This window comes from Mauremys mutica, chromosome 2, assembly GCF_020497125.1.
Source record: "Mauremys mutica isolate MM-2020 ecotype Southern chromosome 2, ASM2049712v1, whole genome shotgun sequence".
Lineage (NCBI taxonomy): Eukaryota > Metazoa > Chordata > Testudines > Geoemydidae > Mauremys > Mauremys mutica.
In genome coordinates this window covers 158,894,241-158,906,515 of record NC_059073.1, presented here as the reverse complement: position 1 = coordinate 158,906,515, position 12,275 = coordinate 158,894,241, and the positions used below count along the sequence as shown (strand labels likewise).

Here is a 12,275-nt window from a genome sequence, read left to right as displayed (position 1 = left end):
GCGAGTCGTAAAGAATAAACTGTTTTCATGCATCTATAAATGTGATCATTCTAGGTCAGTTTGAGATATTTGATGGGGCAGTGTGGGACTTTACCAGTGTCTGTGCTGTATTTGTTCCCTGGCTAACTTAAAGATTTGCATTGCTGCGCTTGCCAGTCTGACACCTTTGAAAAGCACCATATGCAAAAACATAATTACATGTTGGTGTGCCTCCTGACCAAAGTGGAGTGGGTTTTTTTTTTTTTTTTTAAATGAACTGCATCAGTGTCTGAAATTAGGAATGTATTCCAGTTCACAGAAAGGTGGTTTTGTACCTGGCAGTTAACTGACAAGCTATTACTGACCGTGTCCAAGCCATTTTGGGAAGTTACTACGTGCTTCAGTACAGAGTGTACAGAAATGTGAATTGGTGAGAGAAGAGTAAAATAAATTAAAGGAAAGAACATGGTTTGCAGTCTGCTGAGATTAATTAAATTAGTTTCTTTAATTGCTCCTTCTGCTGTGTTCATTGACAATTAGTTGTAATGGATTCTAATACTCTCTCCATAGGAAAACTGGCTGTGATTTATCAGCTATCTGATTAGTGATAGGGGATGAAAGTTGAGGTGGGGAAGAAACCGTGTGAGAAAGGAATGGTTTGCAACAGCCAGAGACTACAAATGGTTGCCTTTAAACTGTAATTTGCATTTAGGTCTTTGTTTACATGCGAATAGCTTTAGGTCTTAAATTATTTTAGTGCTTCCCTATATGCTTATCTGCTTCCCAGATTCAGCACACTTAACTGAGAAAAATACCTCTTGTTTAAGTTGCATCTCCCCCTACGCTCACTGTTGTAGTGGATAGCATAATACATTGAGTTTCAACCTTTTTTTCTTCTTCGAGTGATTGCTCATGTGCATTCCACAGTAGGTGTGCGTGCTCGCTACGTGCACTGGTGCTGGACGTTTTTCCCCTAGCAGTACCCATAAGGGAGTGCCCCTAGCAACCCCTGGAGTGGCGCCACCATGGGGCAGTATAAGGGGCGCTGCGCTCTCCCCCCACCCTCAGTTCCTTCTTGTTGCCAGTTAAGGTGCTTCGGAACTGCTGTGCTCCAGCTCTCTGCTGTAGCTTTCCCTGTTTGGACTGTCATTTAGTTCATAGATAGTTAGTACCTGTAGTTTTAAAAAAGAGAGAGAGAGAAAGTTATATAGATAGAGTAGAGAAGTGTGCCCGGGATGGGGTATGCCCCGGGCTTTAAGTTGTGCGACACTTGTAAACGGCCTATACCTGTAAGTGATCCACACAGTAGCTGTTTACGCTGTCTTGGGGAAACCCACCTCAGCGACTGCTGCAAGATTTGCAGATCATTTAAGCCTCGGATCAAGAAGGAGCGGGACATATTGATGGAGTCGGCCCAGCCCCTGACACTGCTATGCCGCTCCGAGTCGGCATGGAGCACCACAGCATCGGTGGGCGGTGACCCAGCGGTGCCCTCCACCAGCCGGCACCGCTCCCCATCCACGGGACACTCTAAGAAGATGAAGAAGTGATCTTCTCCGTCAAGACACTGGGGCAAAGCTGGGGGCGAGACTAGACCCACATTGGGCAGCTCTCAATCTCCTTGACCTCGTGGCCGCTGACTCAAGTTGAGCGGAGTAGCCCAGCCCACTCCGAGCTGGCCTCCCTGGACGCCAGTGGCCACATGCCAGAGACCTTGCAGGCGGCTCAAGATGTAATGTCTCTCCCGGTACCAGCTGCACCGACCCCAGCGGCTACCCGGTCCAGAGGCAAGCCGGCGCTCAGACTGCCACAGTCGCCACCTGGGCGGTACCGCTCACGGTCAAGGGAAGGTTCCTGATGCCGTTCTCCGCAGAGTGACCGCCCCACTCGAAGCCCGCACCAGTCCCCGTCGACCCCACTGGACTGGCTGGGTGCCAGGCAGCAGAGAATCCAGGCACTGCTCTGCATTGAGGGAGCGCAGGCCTTGAGCTCAGAGCATGCCCCGCCGGGTCTGGGATAGACGGCACCGGAGGTCACCAGCTCCGAGAAGCCATTATTGCCCCTCGTGATACCAACGTCGACGCCACTCATGCTTTCTGTCCCAGTCGAGGTCCCCAGCACAGCACTGCTCCTGCAGCCCCAGGCGTAGATCGCCGGCAGCTGGCCATCGCGGATCCACCTGACGGAGCCGTTGGCGGAGCAGCCGTTACAGACGGTACTCCCGCTCCTCTACACCGGACTCAGTCTCAAGTCCAGCACCATTCACGACGCTGTTATTCGTCCCCATCCCAGGATAGCGGCTATTTGTATGCCAGCCTGGCCTCCCCTCGAAGTCAGCAGATGGGGCAAGTCTGGCGGGGCAGCCTGCTCTGACAATGCCACAGCAAGTGCAGTGGCACCAGGCTCTCTGGACAGCAGCCTGGTACCCATGGACCCCATGGGTGCCGATGCAGCCCGTGGTGGTGGCTTGCTTGGTGGCTGGGGCCTTGGAAAGACAGTTGGCCTCCCTCTCTCAGCCCCTCAGGAAGGGGTCAGTGGAGTGCTCTTCCCCAGCCCCGCGCTCAGAAGGGAACCAAGCGCTGGGTTCTGCGGCACCGGTGGGGACGCAGAGCACCTTGCCCCCATCCTCATCCTCCCCTGATGAGGCAATCAGGCGCCTCCTCCTCCTGTTCCCCAGGAGGACACAAACCCCCACCAAGAGCTCTTGAAAAGCGCTCTCAATCTATAGGCTGAAGAGGTGGAGGAGCCTTTGGACTCCCTCTTTGATGTCCTCTCAGCCACAGTGCCAGCCAGGGTGGCCCTCCCTCTCCACAAAGGGGTGGTGAAGATCTCCAATGCCCTGTGGCAGACCCCGTCTTCCTTGCCCCCCATATGTAAGAGGGCAGAGCAGAAGTATTTAATGCCCATCAAGGGGCACGGATATCTATACACCCACCCCGCCTCCAACTCCCGATTGTGAGGGCACACTCGACAAGGGAGCAGGCCTTGGCGGCGGCCTTTCTGGCTCTCATCCCTAATCAGGACACTTGTAGGCTACCACATGGTCATCGATCCACGCATTCACCTTGCATTATGCGATCATCTCCCAGACCAGGGAAGACGCCGGGTTTGGCAGGGCTGTACTCTGTCCCGAGAGTCTGTGAACTCCTACCCACCTCCAGCAGATACAGCTTGGAATCACCTATTGTGGAATGCACATGAGCAATCACTCGAAGAAGAAAAGACAGTTACCTTTTCCATAACTGGTGTTCCTCGAGATGTGTTGCTCATGTCCATTCCACATCCCGCCCTCCCTCCCCACTGTCAGAGTTGTCTGGCAAGAAGGAACTGAGGGTGGGGGGAGCGCGCAGCTCCCCTTATACCACACCATAGAGGCGCCACTCCAGGGGTCGCTAGGGGCGGTCCCCTATGGGTACTGGTAGGGGGAAAACTTCCGGCACCAGTGCACGTGGCGAGCATGCACACCTACTGGGGAATGGACACGAGCAACACATCTCGAAGAACACCAGTTACGGAAAAGGTAACTGTCTTTTCATTTGCAGAACCCTAAAAAAATTTCAAATGGCAGTGCAGACCCCTTTGGAAATCTTAGATAGAGTCCGCGGATCACAGGTTGAAAACCACTGGCATAATAGGTTTAGTTGCCTTTGGTGTATGTGATGTGGTATGCATCTCATGCTTTTATCTTTTTTGGTTAGCTGAAAAATCAAGAAACAGTGTGAGTGAAAGTAAGCTCCAGAAATGAGAAGTGTAGTTAACAGTTGAGTTCACTTCCAAGGTTGCTGACATTAAGTTGGCCCAACTTTTGTGTGTGTGTGTGTGTGTGTGTGTGGCGCTCCAGAGCATGCTGTATAACTAAGAACATGGACTCAATTAGATTGTTTAAAGACAGTTGGTTGTATTATGGAAACTATTTGACTTGTGAACTCACATATTCACTTACATTAGATGGTTTTAATCAAATAACACTTCTTTTAAAGGTCCTCCACACTCCTATGTGTGAATGTCTGTAACAAGTTTTACTTACTGATAGTGTCTTACCATATGTACATCTGGGAATGACACAATGTGGTTTTTCAATTCCTAGTACATGAACAACGTGGATTCATGGTGTAAGGCCTGTGGTGAGGTAGAACTTCCTTCTGAACTACAAGATTTAGAAGATGCCATTCATCATCATCAAGGAATATATGAGCATATCAGTCTGGCTTACTCAGAGGTAGGCAGTTTTTTTATTCTATTAGGCTGACGACTTATTTACAGTATGTTGAAATAAAATTATGGTTACATCACCAACTGACAAAAGCCAGAAAACAATCTGCTAAGTTTGGCACTATGCCTTGAAGTATTACACAGAAGGGCAGAGTGTTAGTCTTAACTTTTGAATTCTGGCTTTTGCTGGTCTGTTTTTCAATCTCAGACTTGGTTTCTGGCTTTTGCTCTTGTGGGAAGAACTTTAAACTGGCTAACTGGGATACCATAATGCTTCCCCTGCAGGCTGCCTGGCAATGCATGAAGTGGTGGATTTTTTCCATTGTGTATTACTTAATGCCATTAAAAGATGTTCAGATGTATTATGATACTGTCATTAAAATATGTTTTAAGTGCACAGCAAATGTGAAGTTCCTTTGGAAAAGCTCTGAATTAGGAGTCAGTACTTAAGTGTTTTTAAAACTTTCTAGTTATTGCAAAAAGCTAAAGTGGATTGGAGTAAGGATTGCATTATTCGTTTGGCAAACTAAAATCAGATACCTTGTTCTGCCAGCAGTAAAAAAGCATCTAAAACTAGTCAGTGTGTACACACATTCAGGATTTATAATATTTTAACATGTTCAACATCACTGTTAGTTTTCAAAAAGTCATAAAATCCTGGCTTTCAGATTTACAACCACAAGGTTGCACTTCTAAGCTAGAGAATGTATTTACAGCTGAGTTACCAACTCTAGGAAACAATTTATTTTGAAAAATGCTGACAGAACACCAATACAGCACAAAAAAATAACATCCATCATGAAGTGTTTCTGGTGTGCTTTAAATATTTCAGGGTCCCAAAGGGGCAGGAAATCAAATGGGTGTTGGCTTCCCTTTATAACTAAAATGTCCTGTATTAACCATTTTTCTGTTCAGTCTTTTTCACTCCATCTCCTTTAGTGTCAATGTGTATTATGTGCTTCTGGAGAACTTTTTTTGAAGGGGCTTGGGTGAGGTGTTACAAAAGTGAATGAATTGAGGATACTGATGATAAAAGGAATTTTTTTAAAATACTACTTTCAAGAATAAAAATTCTCATTTTGTGTTGAACTCAAACGCTACAAAACTCTGCCTAGTGATGGTTTAGTTTTACTATCTGAATGAAATGCAGAAATTAAGCAACATATGATGAAAAGTAATTACAAGTTAATTATGTGATATTAATGATTGTCTCATTTTAAATGTGGGGCCAAGATTCTTTTATTTATATCCCATACTTCCCTTTGGACTTGGCTGAATTGAATGGGGTTCACAAGTTCTCTTTCTTTGTGTAAAACATACCTTGATTTCCCTGTTTTGTGCTGACAGACTCCTTGGAGGAAAGGAGAATAGTTGAGATTACTTACGACAAACCTGAGCATTGGATGGAAGTTTTAGTGTGTTTAAGACATAGTTTCTTTAGTTTTTAACACCTGGCCTCCCAAGAAAAGAAACTTCCTTTGAAATTTAAAAAAAAACCCATTCCTTCAAGCTCTTTCAGTCATCCAGTGGATCCTCATTTAAAAAAAAAAAAAAAAAGAATGAATGAAACGCTAGACTCAGTATTCCTGCTAACTCAAATGAAAGCACTTTATGGTGGAGGATAGGGCAGCAGGGCAAATTGTGAAATGATATTTATACATGTAAAGAGCAATAAAGTCTTGAAGCAAAACAATTAGTTTTTCTTCATGAGTTAATTATGAAACATTGCAAGTAAATGAAACTTCACTTGAACATCTTATTCCTTGCTAACCGAAGCAGTGGCAAAATTGGATAGACATTTTGGTGCTATAGTACCTAATGGTGATGAGTAGAAAAATGAATTAGACTATATATCCTTTGTAGGCAAGACTTTACTCAGGCAAAATATGTGGAATTTTTGCCTGAGACTGGAAGTTGAAATCCTATGTTTTCAACTTGAGTACAGCTCGGTACCTTTACAGAATCCCTTGAAATAAATGAGGCGAGACTTCATCACAACAGCAATTCCCGCCTCAATGTGATGAAGTACTGACAGTGCCTGGAATGCAGAACCAATACCTGGATGCAGAATGTTCAGACACGATCAGTGTCATGGTACCAGCAAGCGCTTGTTACTCAACAGAAAGAGTTCAACTTTACCCTCCTTTAACACAGATGCCAATCCAGTAATTGTTAATGGATGATGTATGTGTATGTGAGAGCCTTGAGTTTTACGTTATGTCTACACTGCGCTTTTGTTGGTAAAACTTTTGTCGGTCAGGGGTGTGAAAAATACCACACCCCTGACCGACAAAAGTTTTACTGATGAAAGTGCCGGTGTGGACAGTGCTTTGTTGGCGGGAGAAGCTTTCCTGTTGAGAAAGCTACTGCCCCTGATTGGGGGTGGTTTTATTGTAAAGAGCGGCTACACTGCATACCTTTCAGTGGCACTGTTGTAGCGGCACAACCATGCCACTGTAAGGTGCGTAGTGTAGACATAGCCTTAGCGTACTAGATGATGATTTATCTTTTTAAAAAACAATAACTGGTTTGTAGCATATACTTCAGTCACTTTAGGATGAATGAATTATGGGAAGAGGGGGAAGTATCTCATTAATTCCAGCATTTGTGATTGACCATTTTTTTTAAGTATTACACTTATAATGTGTTGACAAATAGATGTACGTTTTCCCTACTTTGTAACCAACTTCAAAACTAAACTTCCTTCTAAGCCTTGATTGTATCTTGCAAATTTGAGATACTAATTACAGTATCCTTTAGTGGGATGAATCCCACAGTGTCTAATGAACATAAACTCAGATATTGGCTATACATGTGGATCATTTGTATGCCCAATCACTGAAATGCAGCTATTGCTAAAACTAGAATCTTATAAAAATTAACGTGGCATGCATACAATAGATTAAAAACTGGCTAACTGATGGTCTCAACATGTGATTGTAAATGGAGAATCATCATCAAGCCAGGTGTTTCCAATGGGGTTCCGCAGGAATTGGTTCTTTGTCCATCGCTGTTTAACATTTTTATCAATGACCTGGAAGGAAACAAAGTAATCACTGATCAATTTTGCAGATGATGTACAAGTTGAGGGAGGTGTAAATAATGAAGAGGACAGACCACTGATTCAGAAAGATTGTAAACTGGGATCAAGCAAACAGTATAAATTTTAATATGGCTAAATATAAATGTACATATCTAGGAACAAAGAATGTAGGCCAGAGGTGGGCAATCTACGGCCCCTGGGCCACATCTGGCCCGTGGGACCATCCTGCCCGGCCCTTGAGTTCCCACCCAGGGAGGCTAGCCCATGGCCCCTCCCCTGCTGTCCCGCCTTCCCCCGCAGCCTCAGCTCGCCATGCTGCCCCAGTGCTCTGGCATGCCGTTCTTGCCGAGCAGTGCGGTAGGCTGTGAGCTCCCGCTGCTCTGAGTGGCATAGTAAGGGGGCGGGGAGTGGTTGGATGGGGCGGAGGTTCAGGGTTGGGGTGGGCAGGGAATGGGGAATGGGGGGGTTGGATAGGTATGGGAGTCCTGGGGGGCTTGTTAGGGGGCAGGGGTGTGGATAGAGGTCGGGGCAGTCAGGGGACAGGGAGCAGGGGGGGTTGGATAGGGAGTGGGGTCCCGGGGGAGCAGTTAGGGGTGGGGGATCCTGGAAGGGGACGATCAGGGGACAAGAAGCAGGGGGGGTTGGATGGGTCAGAGGTTCTGAAGGGGGCAGTTGGCAGGAAGTTGGAGGGGGAAGATGGGGCCGGGAGCCAGGCTGTTTGGGGAGGCACGGCCTTCCCTACCCGGCCCTCTGTACAGTTTCGTTACCTTGATGTGGCCCTTGGGCCAAAAAGTTTGCCCACCCCTGATGTAGGCCATACTTACAGGATGGGGAACTCTTTTCTGGGAAGCAGTGGGGATTGTAGTGGATAATCAGCTGAACTTGAGCTCCTGGTGTGATCCTGTTGCCAAAAGAGCTAATGCGATCCTGGGATAAATAAATGGGAATCTTGAGTAGAAGCAAGACGTTATTTTACCGCTGTAATTGGCGGTGTTGTGACCACTGCTGTGTTCAGTTCTGGTGCCCACAGTTTAAGAAGGATGTTGATAAATTTCCAAGGGTTCAGAGAAGAGCTACAAGAATGATGACAGGTTTAGAAAATATGCCTTCTAGTGACAAATAAATTGAACTCCTTTAGTCTAGCATAACAAAAAGAAGGTTAAGGGAGTGACTAGATCAGTCTGTAAATATCTATGTGGGGAACAATATTTAAAAATAGGTTCTTCAGTCTAGCAGAGAGAGGTATAACACGATACAGTGGCTGGAAACTGAAGCTAGACAAATTCAGAGTGGAAATAAGGAAGACATCAATTTTTAACAATGAGAATAATTAGCCACTGGAACAATTTATCAAAGGTCCTGGTGGATTCTCTCTCACTGACAGTTTTAAAATCACGATTGTATGTTTTTGTAAAAGATCTACCTGATGAATTATTTTGGGGAAGTTTTTTGGCCTGTGTTATACAGGATGTAAGACTAGATGATCAGTGGTCCCTCTTGGCCCTGGAATCTATGAATAAAGTGGAACATATTAAGTATTTATCACCTCACAGTAACTGTGCACAGTAGTCCAGGACAGGATGTGAAGAATACTTTCCCTCGTTACTTTACAAGGAAAAAAATTCATAGGTCTATGGTTACCAGACTAATAAATTAGGTCAGAACACAGGGGCTAACATCCTAATTTTATGGAAAGTTTCTTGTGGACACTCTACTTAAAAAAATGATCTGGGCCTTACTTTCTTGATACCTGCAAGAAAAAATCCAGTCTCTAACATTGTTCTGGGTCATTAATTGAGTTACTGATTAAGAAGGAAAAGTGTCATCTACTGAACTACCAATTTTTGCTGCATATATAGATGCCTATTTTCTATCCTACTTTACTTTGTAGGATATTCATATTTTCAAATGTACTTTCTTTGGCCATATTACGATATTTTGTGTTTAAACATAACCACTCAAATAGGTAAGGCGTGTGTGTGGGAATAAAGATAAAATGCTTCCCTGTTTAGTTACTGGGAAAGGAGAGAACCTCTGAAACTCTGCAAGGCTGTGGAATATTAGAAAATACACAATAGGAAAGAACCCTGTACCATCTCTAGATTGGGTGGGATTTGAGATATTAGGTCTTAACTGTCTCCAAAGTCTGATTCTTATTGAATGAGAGATGTCTTTTTTTCTTCACAATTGGAAGGCGTTCTTTTCACAATAGTACAGTTGTGGGCTGTCAGAGCACTGCACCAAATTCTTCCTACAAATGACAGAATCTTAACTGGAATTAATCTTTAAAATTAATTTCTTAAGGATTTAAACAATGAATATTCAACATTAATTAAAAGTAACCTCACCTCTTTATTTAATCATTGCTGCTTTTTCTTCAGCTAGTGAGACTAAACCAAATAAGTTGCTGTGTTCTTTTGAAATTATTTTGCAGTTTAATGGTTGGGTAGAATCAAGATAAAATTAATAGAATTAACCTGATGCTCTGATATCAGTACTACAGGTTAAAATGTAGCAAGATTTGTCATGTATTTCTCAACATTATGCTTCACAGAAGCACTCCGGCTCTGATAACATCCACATCTTATTCTAATGTTAAGTCACTCTTATTGACAAGTCACTAGGAAAATTAGCTTTATTGGTAGGCCACTGTTTCAGAACAGTAACTTAATGCATACAGTGGACACTGTATATGTAATTTTCTCTGCACTATCTGTTGTAACAGCAGTGTGTTCCCACTCTGGGATTAGAGGTGGAGAATGCTAGCTGCCATGTCTTCGATTAATCTGTTCTATATAATTTTGTAGTATGCGTTCATTAATGAGCTTTCGAACAGAAACTTACTTCTTCATCCTTCTTGCCGGTCAGGTGAGCCAAGATGGGAAGTCGTTACTTGACAAACTTCAGCGACCTTTGACTCCTGGAAGCTCTGACTCATTAACAGCTTCTGCTAACTACTCCAAGGCAGTGCATCATGTCCTGGATGTCATCCATGAAGTACTGCACCACCAGCGACAACTGGAGAACATTTGGCAGCATCGGAAGGTCCGCCTGCACCAACGGCTTCAGCTCTGTGTTTTTCAACAGGATGTCCAACAGGTTAGTTCCAGTCTCCTGACGTTAGTGTTTGTGACCAAATACACTATTAACAAAGATTAGAAAATAATTCAAAACAAGCAATTCCTGTATAAATTAGAAAATCCAAGCCCAGTGTTACCAGTCATAGGCAGAGACTCAATCTAGAAGAAAATGAAAAGGTAGATGGAAATAAATTTTCTGGTATAAAGCATACTGTTGGCAAAATGCCACAGATTTGTAGCTGTGGCATCTAGCAACCCAATATTAGGTATTCATTTGTGCTGTTTTTTTTATGTCATGTAGAACGTTTCAGCTTACAGTAATGACAGTATTAAATTATTGGTAATGGTCGAGCAGTGATGCTGTGAGGAAGCGTGAAAGTTGAGATGCATAGCTTGCATACATCTTAGGGAATGAGTCAGGTGGTTTTTTGTTGTTGTTGTTTTTTTTTGTTTTGTTTTGAGAAGTAGAACACTGATCAGAACACAAGGTTTCTCTGTTTATTTTGAAAAATAGAGGCCATCTTTAACTTTCTCCCTGATAGCCATCTGTGAGAAGCAAAAGTCACTCCAGTTTAATGACTCGCCTACAGGTTAGCACTTACAATAATTGACGAGTATATCTGAAACGGCGGCCAGTACATCCCTCGGCCCATGCTGCTTCCAGCAGCTTCCATTGGCCTGGAGCAACAATCTGCGGCCAGTGGGAGCCACGATCTGCTGGACCTGCGGACAGGGCTGGTAAACAAACCGGCCTGGCCCGCCAGGGGCTTTCCCTACAGAAGCGGCGACCCCTGTTTGAGAAACCCTGGCATAAACTGACAAGAACTCAGGGCATTGCAATGTGGTCTCACAGCTTTGCTCCCATACCCGGGACTTCCCTTGTGCTGATCATGATAGACATCACCTCAGTCATGTCATTTGTCTACAGACAAAGGGGAGCAAGGTCTACAATGCTGCAAAAAATAAATTCGCCTTGTCGTCAACTTGGGCAGGGAACAATTTTCAGTCTACTCACTCCTTTCACGTGAAAGGCAAAATTGAATGTTATGGCCAACTGGCTCAGCAGGCAAAGTTGGATCATCCAGAATGGTAACTGCATCCACAGGTGTTCAGTCGCTTGGTAAAGGATTTTGGTTTCCCAACAGTCAATGGGTTTGCCTACCACCTTTATCACAAGGTGTTAGGTTCTTCTTCTGATGAGATCACAAAGCCAATGCAGCAGATGCATAAGAACATAAGAATGGCCGTACCGGGTCAGACCAAAGGTCCATCTAGCCCAGTATCTGTCTACCGACAGTGGCCAATGCCAGGTGCCCCAGAGGGAGTGAACCTAACAGGCAATGAGCAAGTGATCTCTCTCCTGCCATCCATCTCCATCCTCTGATGAACAGAGGCTAGGGACACCATTCTTACCTATCCTGGCTAATAGCCATTTATGGACTTAGCCACCATGAATTTATCCAGTTCCCTTTTAAACATTGTTATAGTCCTAGCCTTCACAATCTGCTTTGGTCTTAACTATCTTGAGTAGTTTAGTATCATCTGCAAACTTCGCCACCTCACTGTTTACCCCTTTCTCCAGATCATTTATGAATAAATTGAATAGGATTGGTCCTAGGACTGACCCTTGGGGAACACCACTAGTTACCCCTCTCCATTCTGAGAATTTGCCATTAATTCCTACCCTTTGTTCCCTGTCTTTTAACCAGTTCTCAATCCACGAAAGGACCTTCCCTTTTATCCCATGACAGCTTAATTTATGTAAGAGCCTTTGGTGAGGGACCTTGTCAAAGGCTTTCTGGAAATCTAAGTACAGTATGTCCACCGGATCCCCCTTGTCCACATGCCTTGTAGCAAAGATGGCCAAAAGGGGTCAAGAGACAAGCAGCACTGGTAATTCCGATATACCCATTCTGGCCAATGACGACTTTGTTCTCTGGTCTCCTTGACACGATACAAAG

The 12,275-nt window shown here is 44.4% G+C and overlaps 1 protein-coding gene across 2 annotated transcripts in view; it reads left to right on the top strand.

Moving 5' to 3' along the window:
• Positions 1 to 12,275, top strand: part of TRIO (trio Rho guanine nucleotide exchange factor) — a 452,008-nt gene that overhangs the window by 180,728 nt on the left and 259,005 nt on the right. For both annotated transcript variants that reach the window (XM_045004406.1, XM_045004407.1), the window contains exons 8-9: positions 4,067 to 4,198; positions 10,103 to 10,333. In XM_045004406.1, the coding sequence (XP_044860341.1) occupies positions 4,067 to 4,198; positions 10,103 to 10,333 (363 nt within the window). The remainder of the gene's footprint in view (positions 1 to 4,066; positions 4,199 to 10,102; positions 10,334 to 12,275) is intronic.